This window comes from Gallus gallus, chromosome 5 (assembly GCF_016699485.2).
Source record: "Gallus gallus isolate bGalGal1 chromosome 5, bGalGal1.mat.broiler.GRCg7b, whole genome shotgun sequence".
Taxonomy (NCBI): domain Eukaryota; kingdom Metazoa; phylum Chordata; class Aves; order Galliformes; family Phasianidae; genus Gallus; species Gallus gallus.
In genome coordinates, this window is record NC_052536.1 from 52,505,531 (window position 1) to 52,527,990 (window position 22,460).

Here is a 22,460-nt window from a genome sequence, read left to right on the forward strand (position 1 = left end):
CTGCTGCTGGTAATGGCAGCCAACTGTCAGACAAGTGGAGATGACCCAATCTGACCTCCGTCAGTCGCTGCTGCTGTTGAAGACTGATTAGTTCTAAAGGGGAAGTTGAACTAAAACTTGCTGCAAAATGAAGTCTGATACTGGAAACTATGAATAAAAAGATTATGTAGGAAGAGTCACTACCTTTTGTATTTGCTTCTTTGTGGTAACGTTTCTGAAAACTCTTGTTTTTCTTTTCCAACTGTGGTATTATTGTGTTTTTATTTCTTTTTAAGCAGACTCCTTAAAGGGCAAGTTGTTTTTAAGTGTCTGTATTGATCAAAGAATAAAGCTCAGTTGCTTCAATTGCTGTAAATACTTTGGGAATCTTTCAGCCACTTCAGCTGGCTTTGTAACTCACTCTCTTCTCTTGTTCTCCCACTGGCAGAATCTTCTGCATCTTGAACTTTGCTTTTCTAGTTAGATTCAGGCTATCTATTGAGAAAAGAAAGTATATTTCTGTTTGCTTGAGTATATTAGTTGCATTGTAAAAGAGACTTTGAATTAAGGACAGCTGTTCTTGATGTTTGTTGAAAACCTACTCAAGGGTATTAGCTGTGACCAGTTACTTTTTATCTCCATACTGAAGCAACTTCATTAGTTATTGCTATGAGCTAGCAGGCCTTTTCTATCTTGCCCAACTATTCTTTCCATCCCCATTGCCTGTTTTCTCAACAAAAAAGGAGGTAATAATCATTAAAAACATTGAGTAGATATAATAAATGAGTGCACGACATCAGCCATGTCCTTCAAATAACTTATCATCTTCTGTAATTGCATGGTTCGCATTCATCATAGAATTGCTTGATTTGGAAGGGACCCTTAAAGGCCATCTGGTCCAACCCCCCTGCAAAGAACAGGGACACCCACAGCTCCATCAGGTACTGAGAGCCTCATCCAGCCTGACCTTGGGTGTCTCCAGGGACGGGGCATCCACCAATTTTCTGGTCAACCTGTACCAATGCGTTACCATCTTTATTGTACAAAATTTATTTCTTATATCCTATCTAAATCTCCCCTCCTTTAGTTTGAAACTGTTTCCCCTTGGCCTACCACAACAGACTCTGCTAAAGCCTGTCCCTTCTTCCTTACAGCCCTCCTCCAGATACTGAAAGGCTGCTCTCAGGTCTCCCCGCAGCCTTCTCTTCTGCATGCTGAACAGCCCCAGCTCTCTCAGCTTGTCCTTGTAGGAGAGGTGTTCCATACCTTGAAGCATTTGTTGTGGCCCTCTGGATGCACAGCAACAGGTCCATATCTCTCCTGTTCAAGAGACTCTACATCTGTACAAAGTACTCTAGGTGAGGTCCCACCAGCACAGAGGGGCAGGATAACCTTCCTCACCCTGCTGACCATGCTACTTTGGATGCAGTCCAGGTTGCAGTTGGCTTTCTGGGCTGTGAGGGCACACTGCTGGCTCATGTCTAGCTGCCATCCACCAGTACTCCTAAGCTTTTTTCAGTAATGCTGTGCTCTGTCGTTACATTCCCCAGCTTGTATTGATAGCAGGGATTTCTACAACCCAGGTGCAAGACCTTGCACTTGGATGTATTGATCCTCATGAGGTTCACCTGGGTCCACTGCTCAAGCCTAGCTGGGTCTCTCTGAATGACCTCACCTTTGATTTCATCTATTTATTACACGTAAGTAACTCTTTTTGCTGGTTGTTTGTGGCTTTATAGAAACAAACCTTCTCCAAGTGCTTCTGCATTATAAGACCATATATGTTGTTCTTTTTTTCTTGAACTTGTCCAGGAGACTGAATGTAGTTAGGTTAAATGAATAACCATTGCTATTAGTAAAGGGGTAAAAAGGAGAAGGGAGAAATGAATGTTTGTCTCCATGACATCAAGAAGCAAAAACCTTCCATGTGACATATCCATGGTTGTGTACAGGCAAGAAAGAGCTCATGCCATAGGAAGGATTTTGTACCTGGCATCTCTAAAAACAACTTCTCTGGAAGTGGAAAGGCTGGGGAAACAATGTCTGTTCTTGGTTTTTAGTTGCCTTCTCCATAGCTTCTTCAAGGAAGCTGAGATTTCAGAAGAAAATTAGTGTTTATTTAGAATAACTTAATTCCTACTTCAGGAGATAGGAGTCCTAACTGACATGTTCTACTATAGCAGAATAGTCAAGGCCAAACCTTTAAGGGAAGATACAGGAGCATGATATAAGACCTTAAGCTGTGGCTGGACACTGTATATGGAAAGACTTAAACGAAGGCAGAAAGCAGATCATGGTAGTAGGGGAGAGCCTTTGAACCCAACCTCTTGGTATCTAGGCATGTCCCCACTCAGCTTGAAACTGGTAGCCTTGTGGAGAACATCTGATGCTGTGGCTAAAAGCTTTATTGGCTTCTAAAGGCAGTTACAATGTTATTCTTCAGGGCAGGTTTTTTTTTTTGTGTGTGTGTGTGTGTGTGTGTGTGTGGAGTGGAAATAAACCTTCCCATGTAATAGTGATTTCCCTTTTATACAGGAATTGTTACGAAATTAAGTGTATGGTACTGGGGCGGAAGCCATGGTAACAGAGTAAGGTATTAACCCACCAGATACTCACAGGTGATGAGAAGTATAGCCTTTTGCCTTTTTGATGTTTCCTTCAAATTCTTCTAGGTATAATTATGACAATTATTTCAACAGATCTTAATGCTGCATCCTTGCCACAGCAATTTAATAATAGGCATGGAAGAAAATGTAATTGCTAATGAACATTGCCCAAAAAAGATTCCTTCTGCAGTTCTGGCCTTTTTTCTTCACTCCTCCTTCAGTGTTATCCTTTTATTGTAACAGCTTTAAAACTTGTGGGAGGTGGTGAAAAGGTTCTTTGTTAGGTGAATCCTGAAGTCAAACCACTCTTTAAATTGCTCATATCGTGTGAATTTGCTGGAAAGCCAAGTTGTGGCTGTGAGACCTGGAGTGCTAAATATGGTAGGAATGCTGAGAAGAAAACTTGGTAGTTACTTGGGAAGTTTACAGACAAGAGGCAAGCTGCATTGGCATAGTAAAACCTCCTATGGTCCCAGAGTTGCTCGCCTTGAATAAGATAATAATGCTGTAAGTAACTCCTTGCAGCTGGGACAATACAGAATTTATGCACTTGTCAGTGATGGGCCTGGCTGTCAATCAGTAAGTTTGCCCATTTTATTCACTACAACACCTTTCTTTAAGGGAACTGCATTTGAATTTATTGGCATGAATGTATTCTCCTTGTGCGCTTGTCAACAAAGGGGAGCGTGCCATCCCAAGCTACCTCTTATAGGGATTATTTTTGTGTCTGTGTATTGTCTCAAGGCTCCTCTTAGTTGCTCCACATGTCTGGTAGACAGGTGCTGCTCCAGTTACAGACTGCTGTAATCCGGTGTCTAATCATCTCTTTCTATGCAGAGAAGCTCCTGTCTTGACACTGCCCCTCTTATCATCTCTCTGCCTCCAAACCAACCAAGAATTTGTAATAATTAAAGACCTTCTCCTTTTATCTTGTTTTAGGAAATATTAGTATACTTCATATGTATATAAAAGAGAGAAAGATATTTTACTTTTTTTTCTTTGCCTGCTGCCTAACACCAGCCAGTTCCTGATTGTTTATCTAGTGAATCTTTATTCCATCTGGCTATTTAACACACAGATTTCTTAATAAAATCTTAATTTGCTTTGATTGAAGGTTTTTGCTTTTATTACCCAGAATAGATGTGGCTCCCAACTGAGAGAAGATCTGAACAGAGAACAGAAATATAATTCATAGGTAACTAGTTAAAGCTGTTTCTAATGATTGGTATATGTAGCCCTTGTTCCCCTTCTGGGGCTGCATTTTATGGATGCTTCTACTGGCACTATGGTCACTTATAATCCTTGTCAGGACTGTCTGCCAAGCAGAACTTGCACATTCTATCTTAAATATGCCTGTGGTAACACATCTTGGAGTTACTGATGGCAGTCCAAATACAGAACAACTATCTTCTGCAGAAGCCTGGTGTGCTGCAAGGTGCCTGATGATAGGGACTTATGTAGTTTCTGGCAGGTTTACCCAAAGAAAGTCAGTTTTAGTTTACCTGTTTTAGTAGTTGAATACCTGAGCAATAAGGTGCCCATATGGATCTCTTGACCACACTGATGTCCCTTAGAGTCTAACTTCTGCTGATGGCTGCCTGAAACCCACAGGTATAGTGAGTTATTGTCCTCCTCGTCCTCTCTGATTTTTAAAGTTTTTGCTATTCGTTTGTAAGAAAGAAAGGGGCCCTTCACAGTCTCTGTTGCTGTCCCGTGAAAGAGGCAAAAAGGTATTTGGTTAAAAATAAATAAAAGGAGGAGGGGAGCTTTAGCATGGACCAGTATTTAAGTAAAGGAGCTTGCAGGATCAGGGAGCTGTGCTGGGGCCTGAAGGAGAAAGCCTTTTTAGGAACAAATAATTAAATTGCCCTTCTGTAGAATGTATCCATAAACCTTTACATTCCTATGTGTTTGTATTTAGGATGGTCAGGAGCATGACTTTACCCTTAAACAGTGTTTAAGAGCTACCACAGGCACAAATAGGGTTGTGTAGACAGGTCTGAGGCTGTATAAAAACCGATGACTGGCAGCAGGGATTTGAATCCCTTGTAGCTTGCAAAAGGCTTCATCTGTTACAGACAAAGCAAATCTCAGATTAAAAATATCTGTGTTTGGACTTGCAAGAAATAGTAATATGTGGAGATGGAGAAGCTCAAGGAAAAGAATGTAGAAACAAGGTAAAAATGCAGATCTAATGCTGAGAAAAACTGCGTTAGTGTGAAGTAATTATGGGAACAGCAGACTGAGTGGACAGGAATACTGCTTTGACTTGGCGCTGGCTGTGCTTGCAGGGAAGCTGTTGATAGCAAAGGTGGCAGGGCTATTTCACTGCATGGGTTGATGACAGTCAAACCTCCAAATTCAGATGAAAGATGTGGAAGGTTATGTAGTCTTGAAGGTATGTTTGCATCTAAAATGTAAGGATGAATAACATGATGCTCTCTCCAGACAAATTTATGAGCACGTCAGCTTCTCTAGAGTAAATGAGGTTAATGTACTGTGCAACTAATCAAACATTTTGAAAGCAATCCCAGTGTATAATTGAGAGTTGGACCTTGATGCCTGTCTTCAATTTTCTTTAAATAAATGTTAACTTGGTAAAATAGAGATAACACCTTAAACAGCTTCTAGTTAATTTGGTTTGCTTGAAAAAGAATGTAATTACATTAAAAAAAGAAAAAAAGAAAAAAAAGAAAAACCCTACAAAAAACAGCCCCCTCTTTTCCCTCCATATTAATGCAGCTGGTGTTAAAAAACATTGTCAAAGTTGTTTATTAATAACATCTGAAATGTCTAACATGATTACATTGCTGGTTCAGAGTGAATGTTAGTTGTATTTCAGGTTTTCCTGTGACAAAGATTGAAATAATAATTAAAAAAGTTTGATCTGGCTTTTTTAAAATGTCACTGTTTTCTTCCAGAATTGCTGGTTAGTTAATCATTCACATTTCTGTGCTAAATATGAGAATGACTGGCTTATGAAATGGTTCAGTAATGTAAGAGCTTTAACTGCAGTGAACGACAAATTCAGAAGCTTGTTATGTCAGAAAGGAGGAGGAGGAACTTCTGTTTAGGTCTTGCCTTCACAGGGAAAGGAAACACTGATAGTATCTGTGTAATCTTGCACTGATGAGCTGGCATCACATTGCTGTGAAAAGATTCATATTTGAGATCTGATGACTAAGTGTTGGTGAGCACAGCTGCTTTAGAATCTGAGATAAAGGAAAGAAGGAAAACAAATCCAGAATTGCTATGTGAAAACCTTGCTGACATGTAATGCTGTCAGAACATTCATAAAGAACAGAAACCCCATTCAGTGTCAATCAGGTACGTGCTATATTGAATGCAATATTTATTATTTTCAATGTTGCCAAAGCTTTGCAGTTGATAGGTGCTGGATTTATGAGCAGTAAACTCTGTAAGTGAAATGGGGTAGTTAAAATATTGAGAGTTTTTGTTTTAGTTCCAGTGCACATTTGTTCTTAAAGTCTAATAGTTTATGCAGATTTTCAACAGGTTTGTGCTTCTAAAATTCTTTGAGGGTTCAAGGAAAATTGTAGAAGTTTGCTGTATCTTTGTACTTTGACTTAGAAAGCTGATTGGAATATGATTGCTGCACTAAAAGCAGAAGGAATAGTTTTGATGAACATAGATAAGTAGTGTTTTGTTTAAATTCTTGACAACATGCACAAATGAATATGCTAATAGAAGGTAAAAGCTGCTTAGCATGATATTTTTAGGGCCTGATCCAAAGCAACTGAAGTTATTAGAAGTTTCCTTATTGATTTATCTTGAACTTTGAATCAGACTCTTCAGATTGCAGGTATCACCTTGCTTAATATCTCAGGTTTTGTTTTTACAGCTGTTGTGTCTGACTTGGTAGTTTTCCCATATTCAAGTCAGTGATGTAGGTTTCCTTTCTTGTAGAAGGAAATTGAGTTTTGAAAAGCATCTTTCGAAGTAAACAGGCAGTTACAAACCTGTTTCTTCAGTTTGCTTTCAGCAATGCTAAAGGGTATATTTAACACTAATGATAGGTGGGACAGCATATGCATATCTGTTTACCAAATCCTTTGGAACCACTGTCTGAATGCTAGTAAAGGTTTTTGCCTTGCAAATGACAGGAATTGTCTGGTTGTTTTATCTTGGGCATTTTAAAAATGAAGTTTGATTGGAGAAAGTAAACTCCAGTCTGAAGGGAAAATGAGATAAAGAGCAGATTATGTAATTCAGAACAAATGGCTTGTGAACGTGCAATGTCTTTTTGGGAAATGTTTCTATCTTGTCATATGGGGAATGAAGTACCGTACCTTATATGCAGTGAAAGTCTTGGTATGTTTGAGTAGCATGAGAAGCCCCTTTTGAACATAAAGTCATTTAGCACTCGATTCTGACATGCTGAGTTTTAGCACCTCTTTGTTTCCTCATCCGTATCCTTGAAATTCCTTGTTCATCCTTTCTCCCCTAAGAAGGGAACAGATCGAAGACTGAAGTACAGTGCCTTCAGTGGAACAGCATTTCTGACTTGTAATGTAAATCTTTAGAACTTCTATTTGCAGTTTCAGAACTTAAGCAAAATTCCTTTACAAGTCTGTGAACATAATTTAAACATAGAATCTCCCCCCCTGTCCTTTTTCCTCCTTTTTCTGCTTTCCTTTTGTAACTTTCCTATGTCTTTTTAAATAAGATGTGGCACGCTTTGCAGACACGGTGATAGTGATGCAGTGTCAGTGGAAGACAGCGGTAGTGTCTCTGTTCTCAAACTGGTAACCGTGTGTGTAAGTGAACAGTTTGGCTTACTTGGACTTTTAAAGGAGAAATAACAATAAAAACGTTAGACTAAATCTGATACTTCTTTACAGCTGATCTCTGGAATGCTGTAAATCACGAGAACCAGTTAATTTATTTGAGCTCCAAGTACTGCTGGAGAAAGTGGAATTAGAAAAAATCATTTTTTATCCCAGTGAACATGTTTGTTGGCAACCTGATAAACCTGGAATGTCACAGGAAAAACACTCCATACTTATAGAGATGGTCTGAAAATACTGCAATTGCAGAAGTGCCTTCAGTGAGAGTCAGACACTGAGTTCCTGCGATGACATTCTGATAAAGAATGGATTGAAGTGTATTAATTAAAACCCTTTTGAAGCCATGTTTACTATGTGCTCTTTTCAAATACTCTGAGCTCTGGTTCTAGAATATTGACTTGAAGGTGCAAGTAGAAGAAAATGTGCGGTGAAAAGGGGTGGGGAGATCCAGGAGCTCAATAGGGCGTATAACCGCTCTGTTATCGTGCTTTTCTTCAGTTATCTGCAGCACGCTTTTGCTAGCAATAGGAAATATTCACGTGGAAGTGTTTGCTGGTCTGTTCCTCTAGGGACAGGAAATAGGAAGCTTAGAGAGCAGAAATCCCAGGCTGATTTTTTTTTTTTTAGCTTTACTGAGATGGAATTAAGAGAGCATTCAAGTTTTGTCTTGATTAATATATTGGACAGGTTCCCCTCCTGTGTTAATAAACAACAAGATTCTGACTAACTCAGCTGAGTCAGGCTTTTACCCACAGATCAGTAAAAGGCAGTTTCTCGTGTCCAGTTTAATGAGACAAATCTGGAACAGTTTTTTTGTTCTCGATAGACTAAGACATGCCCAAAGCCTTTTGTTACCTGTGGATGACATTAAAGATATCTGATTTGGGATTCCATGCCGCGTTAGAACAGTGTGTCATAGCTTGCAAAGTCAAGAATAATCAATACCTTGATTTCTGTGTTATCTCATTGAGTTTGTGAAGAAAGGTTACAGCACAATTACTAATTTCTCAGACATTGTTAGGTCTTTTAAATCAGTGAAATTGTATATTAGGTAACTGAATTGTAATAAGATTTTTAAAAGAGAAGTTAGAATAAAATCACAGGGACAAAAGTGTTTTATCTTCTGTTAATGGGGAGCTGTGTAGCAGAATGAATACAAGTGAACCACTGTTATACACGAATTCTAACAAGGAAATCAGAAAAACAGCTGAAACTGTATTGTATTTCATACGTGCCCATACATATAATTGGATGAAAAACAAATCTAGGAACAGTCGTTTGTTCACGTTTTATGTCTGCAGAGAAAAGATTGTTTGGTGCAGTAAAGTCTAAGGCAACTGCACACTTGTTTATAAATGGTGTTTGCATGCTGAGCAGAGCAAGCTGCAAACTGGGCGCTCCTTCTGGAGCAGTTGCAGAACTGAAGCAAGTTTCAGTGTCTCCCAAAGCTTGGAGCTTTAGTGGCTGCCTGAATGGAAAAGAACCTTGCATGTGGCATGTTCTTCTTGGAAGGACAGTGGTGAAACGGACTCTTTTGTTAAGTCAAATAGATTTACAGCATAAATAATTTGTGTAGTAATGAGACTGTGTGGAAAAATCAGAGTAAGAAATGCTTTTATTTAGAGGAAGAGAGGGTGGAGTAAGGGATGTTCAGCATTGGTGTGAGAGGAAAAACTCTGCTGCCTTTTTCCTTCTTCTGGTCGCCCAGCTCTGACAAATGGCTCCCTGGCAGCAGGTTAACAAAGCGGGTTTTCTGCAGCCTCAGACAGCTGTGGTTATCACTGCTCCTTCTTGGTCTTGTAAAGAAAAGGTTATTTGAGGAGCCTGAGGCATGGCATGCTCAAGGGAACAGCTGGTGAATTGTGTCCGCTTAGCCAGGAGAAATTAAATCCTGCATTTACTGCCTTACATGCCAAGCAGAAACCCCCATCCCATGTTATCTAGATATGGGAAGTGAGATCCTGAGGTGGCACAGTATGCTCTGCTGAGCGAAACCAGTTCCTGTCGTCTGGGGAGATGAATAATCATATTCCCAAATAACTGATTTTGTTGCCTGTACATTGCCGGGGGTCTGGACTTTGGGTGCAGCTTAGACCTTACTCTTTTTGTTTGCTGGCCAGGAGGCTCTTAGTCTCATCAGTGGTTTTTATGCCTGGTTTTGGACAGCTGCTGCCAGGGAATCTCTTGTCTATACTTTCCTCAGAAGGTGAGATGGACAGTCTTGCTGCCTGAGTGAATAGGAAGTGCCAATTCCTGCTGTATTCCTACTGCCTGATTTGCTTGTTTTCCTTCTCTCTTTTTGTTCTTGTTGTTTTATTTTTTCCAAATATTGACTTTTTTCTTCTCCTTTTCCTCTCCTAAATTTCTGTCTGACATGAGTGCATTGCTGCTGGCACTGTTCTCTATCCTCCTGCTGTATCTCCTTGCAGACTTGCATGGCGAAACTGCTGTGGGAAAAGGGAATAAACACAGCGGTGTTTTTTGTTTCTGATTTATTTATTTACTTGAGCATCAGGAGAGACTGATGCTGGGAGATGTGGAATTGTTATAAGAGTAAACAAGAAGAACTTGAGTCAAGTCAGAGCCCCTGCACCAGCTCATGTCTCTGCCGTGCCAATAACGAAGGCACAGTTATTCAGTAACCCGCTGAGTTGTATAAAAGCCCTATTGGGCAAAATGAGGCTTTTTCTCCATGTATAGTCTCCCTTTCTGATGGCCGATGATTGAGCTTGACACTGTTTCTCAGCAGTCATACAAATTAAATATGTCCCTCAATACAAGATTTTGTAATGACTGGAAAGCTGTGATAGTTATATGGCATTCTCATTCTGGGAGAGATGGTGGTTGAAGGAAGTAATCTTCCTGGACGCAAGGAACTGGTATGTTCCCTGCTGCTGGCACAGAGCTATGATCTGATCATCAAACCAAGAATTAGCTGCTCAGAATTAACTCCGTAAGAATTAACTAAATTAATTATTTTGTGCTGAGACCCCTCCCAAGCATGCTTCAGAATTACTGGATACAGACACACATCCGTGCTCAATGAAAGCACGAGTCTCTGCTATAGGCCAGCCTGTTCTCTCCTGCCCTTCCTTGCATCAGAAGGAGATGCTTTCTTTAAGTAATAATGTTTTATCAGACAAGTGTGATGTTCTTTGTACTAGCTTTTGCCATGACACTGCTGTAGGTTGAAGTGTGATTACAAAATCCTTGGACTAATGATTATAATTGCTACTTGTATAATAGCTTTAATGGATGCTTCTTTTGTAAGGTAGCATGTTAGAATTTTCCCACTGAAATCCAAATATTCTTTTTGATGGAATATGTACTTGAGTGCCCTCTTTGAAGTAATGACATGCAAAGTAGAGGAGCTGAGATATCTCAGTATTCATTTGTATTCTTGTACAGGACAGTGGCTTTTAATATCTGGTCTATAGGTCTGTAAGCTTATGAAATGTACCTAAGAAACACAAGTCATAGAAATCTTAAATCTGTTCTGAGGCCTGATAGCACTGTAAGGGTCTATACATTGAAAGGCTAAAAACTGCTGCAGTGAATATTAACCCTGGTTTGAATCAAGATCTGAAAATCTTTTCCCCTTCTATGCATACCTGCTAGTCATCTAATCCCACTGCAGTAAATATGACAGCTCTCTTCATGTAACGTAAAGTGTTAAGTGATGGTCATCTTTGGCAGGACCCACAGTTCTTCACTTGAACAAAGTTTATGAGGTGGCCAGCATCCTGGGTAATTACCATTTGTCATGCTTCACTTTTACCAGCACAAGTAAAATGGAACTTCCTCATCTATGAATGCCTTTAGTAGTGGAGGAACATAGTTGTAAAAAAACTCAGGTGGGCAGGAATATCTGGAGAGCAGTGAATCTGACATCTTGCTTCAAGTGAGGTCAGGCTGCTCGGGGTCGTTTTCAGCCTCTCTTCAGTCTCCTTTTTTTATTTTTATTTTTAATTTTTTTAATGTTCCTGAAAATGAATATTTCACAGCCTCCCTGAATATCCTGTTCCTTTACTTAATTGTTCTCATTATGGAGAATTTCTTCATATGTCCAACCAGATTTTCTCTTGCTCCAACTTGTGACTAATCTCTTGTCCTCATTTGTGCATTGCTTAATAATCTTGCTTAGTCTTTGTAACCCCACTTCAGGTAGTAGAAGACTGCAATTAAGCACTCCTTCAGTTTTCTGTTTCCCTCTGGACCAAGCCTGGTTCCTTTGGTGTCTGCATATGTCATGCACCAGATCCCTGAAATATTTATGACTGTTTAGAATAACCTAAAAGTTGTCTGTGTCCTCATTAACACAAAGGCTAAAAGAGGGCAAAGGGTGCTCAGTTCTCTTAAGTGTTTCAAAGTATTCCTGCCCCTACGGTTTTGATCTTCGGTATTTTCTTCAGAGGCAGTCTTGATCTCTTTGGAAACAGGCTGCTGATTTTGCAGGAGTGGATCTGAAGTCTCTAAAAAGAGCTTTATTTTCCTTTTGCTTTCCCACCTGCCCCTACTTGTTGCATATAGTGCACCTTAGGTAATAAATAATAAACTTGTTTACTCACATGCCTTCTGTTGGCAGTATCTTGCACTGCTGTGTTTAACAAGTAATAAGTTATCTGCAAAACTTGAAGCATAAGAGCTATTTTATGCATCAGCAGTGACTTTGCTTTAATGATCTGTTCTTGAGAAGATGCTTTGGTTTATTTTTGCAATGCAATGCACAAAGTTTAACTTAGCAGAATATTAATAGAATGCTTTCCAAGAAGAGTGAGAGGCTCGGGCTGTGGGACAGTGGAATGCATGTTTGCTGAATCACCCCTACTCAAATGGAAGGAAGAATGGTTGTGCCTTAATTGAAACCTAGCAGAGAAAGAGATCATCTTTATCTCAAGAAAAAAAAAAGAATTGCTCAAAATGTGTATCTTGCTTGGAAAATTCTAAGCATGTTGTTATTTATGCTGATGAAATAGTGCCTGAGAATATCCAAGTTTACTTGCAGACTGTTGTGCTTTTCTAGGAAAAGTTATTGCATTGTTTCCAAGCAGGCTCTAAAACATGGCAGCCTGCTCTCTATTCCCTTTATTTACCCCTTTCTAATGCTATTTTGTGGAAGGCTTTTAAAAAGGTATTTGGTGTAGGTAATGTGCAGTTGCCAGCATTTGAATGTAGATACCCATTTGAGATTGTTCCAGTAGGTCAGATGGCTTAATTATTTACCCGTCTATCTGTTTGACTATGACATCCAAACCAGCATTCTTGTACTCGATCTGGTGTTTGTTGCATGGTGACTATCAAGATACATTGAGTTCAATATGTAGAGCTATTTCAAGAACAGAAGCCTCACTTTTTCATGGATAATGTTGACAACATCACATTTTTGCTCCTGCATACTAATGGAAAGTGGTGGTACCCTTTGCATACTGGAGACCGTGGAACTTTATTGTCTTATGTCAGATATGGATGCTACTCTTGATGTACTGTATTTGTGAATGGTAAGTGCTACTGGAGGAATCAGACCGGTTATTTACTTTGTGTCATTTCAGTTGTTTTGTACCTTCCTAAGCTAAACTGACTTGATTGAAACACTTGCTGTCAAGAAGGCTGTACTCTATAAATAATGGATACCTATTTTGTTTCTGGGCCTGGTACAGATTTACTGCAGTACTGACAGATTAGATCTAAATAATGTACTTAGAGTTGAATTTTGATTTTTTTTTAAACCTTTCTTCAGAGAAGGAAGAAAAGTTGGAACAGGAGTTTGGTTCGTAGTTAGTTTTAGTTTAATGAGTAGTGTTTAAGATAGGAGGGCATCATACTGAAATGGGACAAACTTCTTATCCTGTTGCAACTTCTTATGGTGATCCTGAGCTTAAATGTAGTAGTGATTCCTTCCAAGGTTCTGATGTTAGTGGAGTTTGTTTTCTGCAGACTTGAATCTTAAGCTCTGGTTAACCTGAATCTGCAGTTCTTCCTCAGGAAGTACAGCTCCGCAGTCCAGCAGTTATTTCGGGGAGTTTTCTGTGCAGTTCTGAATGTTTTCTGCAGCTTTGCTTTATTTGTGAGGCTCTGGGCTTCCTATTCTGAATCTTCTGAGTATATGGATATATGAACAATATGATCCCATGTACATCCGTAGCCTACCATGGCTAAACAATTTCTGCCACTCGAGTTAATTATCTTAAGCCATTGCTGTTGTTTATTTGTTATATGTAGTCTGATGAAGACTATTTTCTTTAGCCTAATGGAACCCAAAGTCCCTTCTCTAGTAAAGAAAAAAAAAAGTCATGAGCTGTCTGTTTTGGAGGAAGGCTGTACAAACTTCTCATGCTTGCATGAACTCCTCCCTCTAAAACTTGACTTCTAAGTCCTCTGTATATTTCTAAATACTGCCTGTTGTTCTTTGGAGAGAATAAAACCTCCTGCTAAATAGGCAGCTATCCTCCCTATCTCTCCAGTGGATTGCCTCTCTCTTGGAAACCATAATTTAAATCTCAGCTGATTTTGATTCATGAAATTATTTAGTACCAACTCTGTGTTCCCTCTGCTTATACGTCAGATGTGCATGTATTTTCTCAGTTCCTGAGGGAAATTGTACAGCCAGTTGCCTACTGCCAAAGCTATTGCACTATATTAGCAAAACATCTTCAGGTGATTATAACAGAGATGTCACTGTAATGCCTCTCAGGTTCTTCTCTCAGAAGGCTTTGGGGTTACGCTGCGCTGCGCACCCTTTGAAGGGGAGCAGTGCAGTCAGCTCTTGCTGGACAAGGCTGACAATATTCAGGTGCTCCTATGGAGTGTCTGTGCACACCTCTGAGATCCCAAGTGGTACTCTGCTTTACCTACACAGAAGCTTTAAATATATTTTGAATTCTATGCACTCACTGGGCAAATTCATAGTATTCACTGTGAAAGTAACCACTGCTGAAAATAATCTTATTTTTCAGTTCCATCATCTGCTGCTTGAAAATTATTTGGGCTGTCCATAAAATGCAAGAACATGTGGGATTTTCAGTGCTTTTTGCACTCTTAGGGGAAACTGTGAAGCATCTGGCAAGGGCACACAAGGCATGTAGACTGTATGAAAAATGAGGTCACATTCTCCTGCTTTGGCTGCATCAGAGTTCCAGTGCAACAATGTCTGGATGTAAACCACTGCTGAGATAATTCATTTTCCTGTTTCCCACAAAGGAATAAACAGCAGCTGGGTCTGAAGTGCCTAAGATGATTTGAATGAGTTTCTCATTACTTCTCCATGTATCTTCACTTTCATCGATGGAGTGTGAAGTGAGAGAGCCCTAAACTGTCTATTTTATTCAGAAAGGCTTTCTCATGTTTTTTGGTGATGCTTCTACCATCAGTCTTATCTCTAGGTAGGTAAATATGTCAGTCCACCAAGATGGCATACTAGAAATACCATCTAGCTGAGAATTTCTGGGACAGGGAAGTAGCTGGTGCTTCAGGAAACATATGTTTGCATCTTTATCGTTTTATTTTATGGTTGTGTGAGGTGAAAAAAGGTGAGAATGTTTAGCACCCATACTTTGGTCACTTCTAGAATAGCAAAATTGTGGGTGACTTCTTGTTTACTCCAGGGTTTTTCATGTTTTCATCTCTTATTGCTATCTGTAAAAGTATGCTGGAGTATCGCTTCTGGGAACTGGAACTTGAATGAATTGCATGTGAAGCCCACAACAAAGAATGAAATTTGAATATTCTTAAATGCTGCTGTAAAACTGATGGTTCCAGGATGGGGTTGATATCTTAGGAGGTACTTTGGTGGCTTCTTTCTTTTTTCCATTTTTTTTTCTTTTCTTTTTTTTTTTTCATTTACCTTAAATAATTTGGGTCTACCTAAATCTGGCAGACAGCATTTTTGTGGGTGTATTAAGGTCCCTTGATTGCTGGTTCAGATGGAAGGAAGGATGGAGAGTATCTGTAAAGGCAGCGCAGTATGCCAGGAAACTGTAAAACTTCCTGACCTTATGGATTTGCTTAAATTCCTCTTTGTCAGCTCAGAAATACCTGCACTTTGTAACATCTGCATTTCATGACATCTACTTTTATAGTGGCTCTGTTCAGAAATGCTGTTTCCAAGTACCTTTCAGGGACAGAGGTGCTTACTGATGTCCATCCCATCTTTCTCCTCTCTGGAGAGGGATGTGCACAGGAGTTATGGTTTTGAAAGGTGAAGTCTCTGTCTGTCTGTGTTCCAAACATCTGTTACACACTCGTGTTGATAAAGGAAGGCTGATACTTCAGCAGTGCCCTTGCAGTGGGAGAAGGAGGTGATGAATTTCTTAGAAGATAATTGATTTCTCACGACACTCATTCCACAATTACTCACCATGGGGTAATTCTGCCACTGACACGGAGCAGCTTTACCCTGGTTGCAGTGGATTGCTTTGCTTAGGATCCCAGCTGTGATGTGCATTTTTCTTTCAGGCTTCAATTTATACATTTTTATGTTATTACTTTTAAATTGTGTTTGAACTCAACAAGTGTTGTCTCCTTTATTTTTAAGGAAGTTCTAGAAAATTTTCTGCTTCATAAAGGTAGCAAACTTGAACGTTGTCTGTTTAAGTACGCTTGGTATGTAATCTGTTTTCACTGGATGATTTCAGTGCTTTCTGTTTTATGAATTCCTCTGTTTCTTTTACAGAAAAGACTTAAGATAGAGCTTTCTTAGTTTTTAATTCATGGTTGTTGGTTTGTTTTTTTTTTTTTCTACCTTAACACCTTAGGATGAATATTTAAACAACCTTCAGTCTTGAATCAAAATGTCCCTCTGTGCATCTTCTCACAAGGACTTTTCTCAGTTGCTGCCACTTCAGGATATTGGATGCAATAAAACAGAAATTAAGAACTCACCTGCTGGTATTGGCTCTCCAGTTCCCTACAGCTGTAATCAGTCTGCATTGACAACAGAACACAGTCCGATCTACATCCCTTCGTCTTACGTGGAAAACAGGCATGAATATTCTGCAATGGCATTCTGCAGTCCTGCTATGCTGAATTACAACATAGCCAGCAATTTTGGTGATTCTGAGAGTGCATCTGTGAGGCAAACATCGAGCCCAAGCGTGTTATGGTCTGCTCCTGGCCACCTCTCTCCTCTGACACTGCACTGTCAGTCATCACTTCTGTATGCAGAGCAGCCTAAGAGCCCGTGGTGCGAAGTGAGACCACTGGACCCAGTGCTGCCTGTCACCAGGTGAGTGCCACTCACTTCTTTAGAACTTTCCTAGCAGTTCATTACAGCTTCTTTAGTTCCTTTATGTCTTTTTGTTGTTACTTCTTAAAACATTTTATTTCTGCGCATCTGAAAAAGAAAGAAGAAAACCCCCACCAAGCACCAATTTGCTCCTGTTTGGAGCAAACAAACGACTCTGTCGTTGTTTTTTTAATATAACTTCTGAAATAGAATGTATTTTAAAGTCACTCATTAGAGAGCCATACACTGTCACGAAACACTGAGTGCCTTCAGTGTGGGAATAGCTTTGTATAAACAAGAGTTCAAGGCTGCTGGATACTGCTTTAATAAAAATGAATTTTGCTCTGGCAAATTAAGTCCTTTCAGGTGAAAGGACTAAAGGCTCTTTTTTTTTTTTCTTTTCCATTTTCCTACAGTGTTGTTTGAATTCCTGTGGTTTTTTTTTTTTTCCTGCATTAAATAGTTATAAAGACTTTTGGAAATGTAAAAGGGAAGTTTATCTTTTTAAATGTGTTTTGAGTATTAACAGTCTCACAGCAACATGCCTCATGTTTAGGAAAAGTCTGGCACTTCTTGTTGCTGTTCTGAACTGACTTTTCATTAAGGCAATGAGAGCAGGAGATTCACAGACTAAATTTCTCAGGAGTAAAGGAACTGAATTTGCAAAAAAGTTGTTCCATGCTGCACAGACCCCGATGTTACATGCCATGAGAAGTGTGTGCATCATCAGCTGACAAAATAATTCCGTTCATGTTCACAACAGCTTTCTATGGATAAAGGCAGAGGGTGTTGCAGGAGCTATTCCTGTTTTACCCACTCTGTGTTTGTTCATATGGCTCCTTATTTAACTTCAGTTGTTGACAATATGAAAACCAGAATGTCCTGGCAACAGCTGCAGTTCAATTTTCAGTAATTTTTATTTTTGATATTACCCACATTCCTTCTGCAATGGATAGACTTTATACTGTTTGCCCAGCACTAAAGTATAAAATGTAAGCCTAATTCAGACTTGTGGACTGCAGAAACCTTCAGGATGGCCACTTGAATAGTCTGCCTTTGGAGTCAGAAGAGTAAGAGGCAGTTCTGGAGTGCATATCTGCTTCAGGTGTTAGGTGTGAGTTGGGACAGGCTATTTTAAATAGTACCAGCATACAAAGGGATTCCTTGAGTAGGTTAATGGGGTTATCATCCAAACTCTTCCCACTTTGGTTAATGTTTCAAAACAGCTAGGTCTGGGAAAGCGGGAAAACAGGTTCAGGTTAGTGTTCTGGGCTGTCCAGATAGTGGACCAAGCCAAGTGGAAAAACGCAATGGCAAGATGCCCTTCTGATGCTCTGCAGTGTGGCTTCCCTTCAGTCTGTTTAAAAGTAAACCTGTACTTCTGGTGTTCAAGTAACTAAGCCTTCTGTTGTTTCTTTGGGTTCCTATGGACTGTTGTGCCTGTAGCTGATGATAACTGTATTTAAAGCAGAGAAAACAGTGTAATTGGATGTCTAAATTTGTAGATGACTTTTATCTCTCAGGAGCGAGCAATCACTGTATTATTTGCTAGCTGGACCTTTCCTGTGGTTCATTTGTCCTAGTATGATGCATTGTAACCCCTCCTTTGTCTTTAGAAGTTGTAAAAAATGATGTATAATTCAACATGCAAACACAGAAAGGAGGTATTGCAATTCCCTGTTGTGGCTACATGGCCTGAGATAAGAATGTACTTTCGTCTTTTGGCGAGATCTTCAATGTCGTGAACATCTTATTTATTGCCATGGGAACAATGACTGTGATACTACATCTTCGTAGATTATACCTTGAAGGAAGAATTCTTGGGATTGAAACTTACAGGAATAGCTCTGGGGGAAGGGACAGACTAACGTTGCAAGGTGTAAATGATTTTAAACAACATTGTAGTTGAAGAAAAGGGAGTTGTTTGAATGATGAGTAAGAAAACATCAGTATAAACAGGAGGGGGAATGGCTGTTTACGAGGGTGGATAGTGATAGGACAAGGGGGAACGGTTTTAAACTAAGACAGGGGAAGTTTAGGTTAGATATTAGGAGGAAGTTTTTCACACCACACAGAGGGTGGTGACGCACTGGAACAGGTTGCCCAAGGAGGCTGTGGATGCCCCATCCCTGGAGGTATACAAGGCCAGGCTGGATGTGGCGCTGGGCAGCCCGGTCTGCTGGTTGGCGACCCTGCACATAGCAGGGGGTTGGAACTTGAGGATCGTTGTGGTCCTTTTCAACAACCCAGGCCATTCTATGATTCTATGGTCAGTGCATAATTAGGGCTTTTATGCAGTTCGTTTTTATCTTTAGGAATAAAGCAAGAGTCTCACTATGAGAGGGCTTTATTTTCCCTGGGTGTAAACTTCAGTTAACATTTGCTGTACTAACGAGGGCTGCTTCGCTGTTGCTGATCTTCTGTAATTTAGAACTTCTTGTAGATCAGCTTAAAATAAGAAACCTGAATTCTACAAATTTCCCTTCCTTGCAAATAAATTCTTTATATGAAGAAATCTATTTAACACTACACTGCATAACATTTTGATTTAGCAGTGTAGATTTCTGCAGCGGTAGATCAACAAAAATGAGCAGTATTTCAAGGAAAAATAAACATGATTTTTTTTTTAGAACCTTTATAGATCTGGTATATACATATACATATATATATATATATATATATTTTTTTTTTTTCATGAAAAGGTAATAATTTGGTGATGCAAACTCCAGACTTTGCTATGTGTATCTGTGTTATATGTCCTGCAGGTAATGAAAATAACAAAAACAGTCTCACAAATTCTGTTGGTCCAGGATCAGTGTTTCTAAACACTCCATTTATATTAAAATTGACATGAAGAGAAAGGAGATGTGATAATGTAATTATATAATATTTAAGAGTAATCTGGCAGGGCATCTGAAATTAATTTCTGCCTTCATCTCGTAAATTGTTTTTAATTAAAGAAACAAAGGATTTATTTTTAAAATGGATAGATATGTCTTTTTTACAAGTACTAGAAACCATTAAGAAGGTTGCCAGAGGTGTTTCCGGAGGTTAATTTCCTCCCTTTAACTTCTTCTATTCCATTATTTTCCTTCTGCTTCTGATCATACATGTATGGTTCATGCAGGCCAGCAAAGCTTGCTTGAATTATATACAAATAAGTCACGTTCTTGCCCACTGTGCCCCAATACTGTATTCATACGTTGTTCAAGCCATAATTATTTGTATGATCCTCCTATGCTGTTTTTTTCTTTTAAATTATTTTAAATTATGCCCATTCTGTAGGGCACTTGGAAATATCTTGAGGTCCCTTTGAGGTGATGGGCTGGCATTTCAATTTTATGATGCAGTTACGCAGATTAAGCAAAGATGTCCCTCAATCTTCGATACTTATGGCATCATTTTCAGTACGTTAATCAGTGTTTGGGATATGACAGAACCTGTGCTTTGGAGATAGAAATATTCACAGTTACGTGGTATCAGCACTTCAGAAATTGTGGTGGAGATTTTCCCTAGAAGCTGAGGAAGGTAAAAGTTGAAAATGACTCTTCCGCTGACTTTTGCACAGCATTTTGCTCATGTTTGGGGGGGAAAAAGGAAGAGATTCAAATCAATTGGAGCAAAAGGCAGTAATTATAATGCTCTTCTTAGACTTATGGTGTCGTGCCCACTGAACAGGGCAAGAGCTTGAGCACAGGGAGTGATGAACCCTCAGGTAGAGCCTTTGTCATTGTACGGTTTTGGTTTGTATAAGGTTGAATCATCTCCAGGGAGTGAATGAGCCAGTGGGCTGTGGGAGGGAAGCCTATTAAGGAGTGATAAAATCTGGACTGTTAATTTTTGTCTTTTTTTTTTGGTTTTTGGTTTTCTCAGTTTTATTTTTATTCTCTCTCTCTTTAAAGCACAATAATTTAGGTTTAAAAAAAACAATGACAAAACATGGTGCATAATAACTGCCATGAGTAAATCTTGCTAACTGCCAGGTCAGATCTGTGCCACATTTCTTCATTTTTAATAAAATGTTGAATTGAGGCTCAGGTTTTCCAAGTGTGGTGTCTGCATAAAACAAACCCAACTTGGGATATTCTATGAAATCTAGAACGAATTAACAGACATGTTATATATTGAATAGCCTGAATAGTCTTGCTGATTCCTTCTCCTTCAGGGTAATCATCTTGTCACTATTGATCATAGAACCATAGAATGGCTTGGGTTGGAAGGGACCTCAAAGATCATATAGTTCCACCCCCCTGCCATGGGCAGGGTTTCCAACCACTACATTAGAGTTTCCAACCACTACATCAGACATCAGATCAGGTTGCCCAGGGCCCCATCCAGCCTGGCCTGAACTTTCTCCAGGGGTGCCGAAAATGAGGATCATTAAAAAATGATTGAGCTGTGACCTTCCAAAAAAAAAAAAAAAAAAAAAATCTTAATTCTCTTTATGGAAAAATACTATATCTCGCTCTGTCCCTGAAGACTTTCAGGTAGAGATTGAATAAGGCCTTGGGCAACCTGATCGAGCTGTGGTGTCCCTGTTCATTGGACTACATGGCCTTCAGAGTTCCCTTCCAACTCAAATGATTCTATGATTCTATATAGAAGCTACAATCAAAAATAGAGAGGACCACCTGGACATGTAAAGCAATAAATCTCCATCCAAGCAGATCCTCAACTGCTGCCATCCCCCCTTTTTCCTGCATGGTTTGGTGCAGGAGATGTGGGCACACAACCACCTACCAGTTTTTCTGGAGGACCTGGCAGCTCACTATTCTGTTGAGTGTGCTTGAGTACATCAGTCCTGTGTACAATGGAAAGTGGCTTCTAACCATGCGTGATGCTGTTTGTCTGGGTAAGCTGCCTGATTGCTATGTCCTAGGGGAAATGAGCATGTACGCCGTAAGTTAAAATTCTCTATTTCCTAGCTCTGTTATCCATAAAGACACCAGTAACAAAATAATTGCGTTTGAACCTCCCGCTGTGCTGCCGCAGCTATTGCTGATGAGCAGATTTGATGCCCGATGAGCCTGTGGGAGGGATGCATTCCAGATTGTTGCTCTTCCTGCAAGCTGTTCACTGCGGTAGGCAGAAGTCACGTAGTCTGCATGTGTGTGGAGTGGCTGCAGCTAAACTTTTAAGCAGATAAAGAAACAGTTGTGATGACTGGTAGGTAAAAAGCAGCCCTCTTTTGTGTGATGTTGCAGTCTGTACTGTTTCTTTATTGTCATCTGGAACAGCTTTGTGCACTAACGAGGGCAATAAGCATAGTTTGCAGCTTATCAATCAGTCACTGAGATGCTCTCTGACTGATCTGGATTCTCTTCTCATTCTAACAATTGGATCTTGATTCTTAAGTAGAGCTGTCTCTGATACTGATGTGAAACGCCAAACTACTTTTCTCCCAAATAAAGTGAAAGAGAAAAGAGTAGCAATGTATTTTCGTCCTTGCTTTAGCAGCGTATTAGGGATGTGTTTGTGATATTGTAAGGGAGAGTTTCCCCACGTTGGTCTTCCCAGTGTAGCAGAAGGGGAAATTTGTCAGTGATTCAGAAATCCTTTCACTGTATGCATGTCATCAGAGACCAGGCTCAGTAAATATCTGAACACCTTTATTGCCTGTAACAGCTGGATAAAGGAACTTTAAAAAAAATCTTGCTGTAACTTAATTCTAAGATAAGTACCATAACTTTTAGAACTTTTCTGTTTGGAATTTGCTGAGAGGCACTTCCCCCCCCCCCCCCCCCCCCCCCCCCCCAATCTTTTATTAGAAAACTGCAGAACATTCTCCTCAAATACTTGTAACCTGGAAGGCACGTAGGTGTTTTTGTCCTTACCTCCTGTCATGAA

At 39.7% G+C, this 22,460-nt stretch overlaps 1 protein-coding gene across 6 annotated transcripts in view; it reads left to right on the forward strand.

Moving 5' to 3' along the window:
• The window catches only part of ESR2 (estrogen receptor 2), an 83,171-nt gene that overhangs the window by 32,658 nt on the left and 28,053 nt on the right, over positions 1-22,460 (forward strand). For 2 of the 6 annotated variants that reach the window (NM_001396358.1, XM_040700581.2), the window contains exons 1-2: positions 12,658-12,891; positions 16,144-16,613. In NM_001396358.1, coding sequence (NP_001383287.1) covers positions 16,180-16,613 — 434 coding nt within the window. In that variant the 5' untranslated portion in view covers positions 12,658-12,891; positions 16,144-16,179. Of the gene's footprint in view, positions 1-5,570; positions 5,913-12,657; positions 12,892-14,590; positions 14,773-16,143; positions 16,614-22,460 lie in introns of those variants that run through there. The other 4 variants (XM_040700579.2, XM_046941376.1, XM_040700580.2 and 1 more) reach the window with 3 other exon arrangements.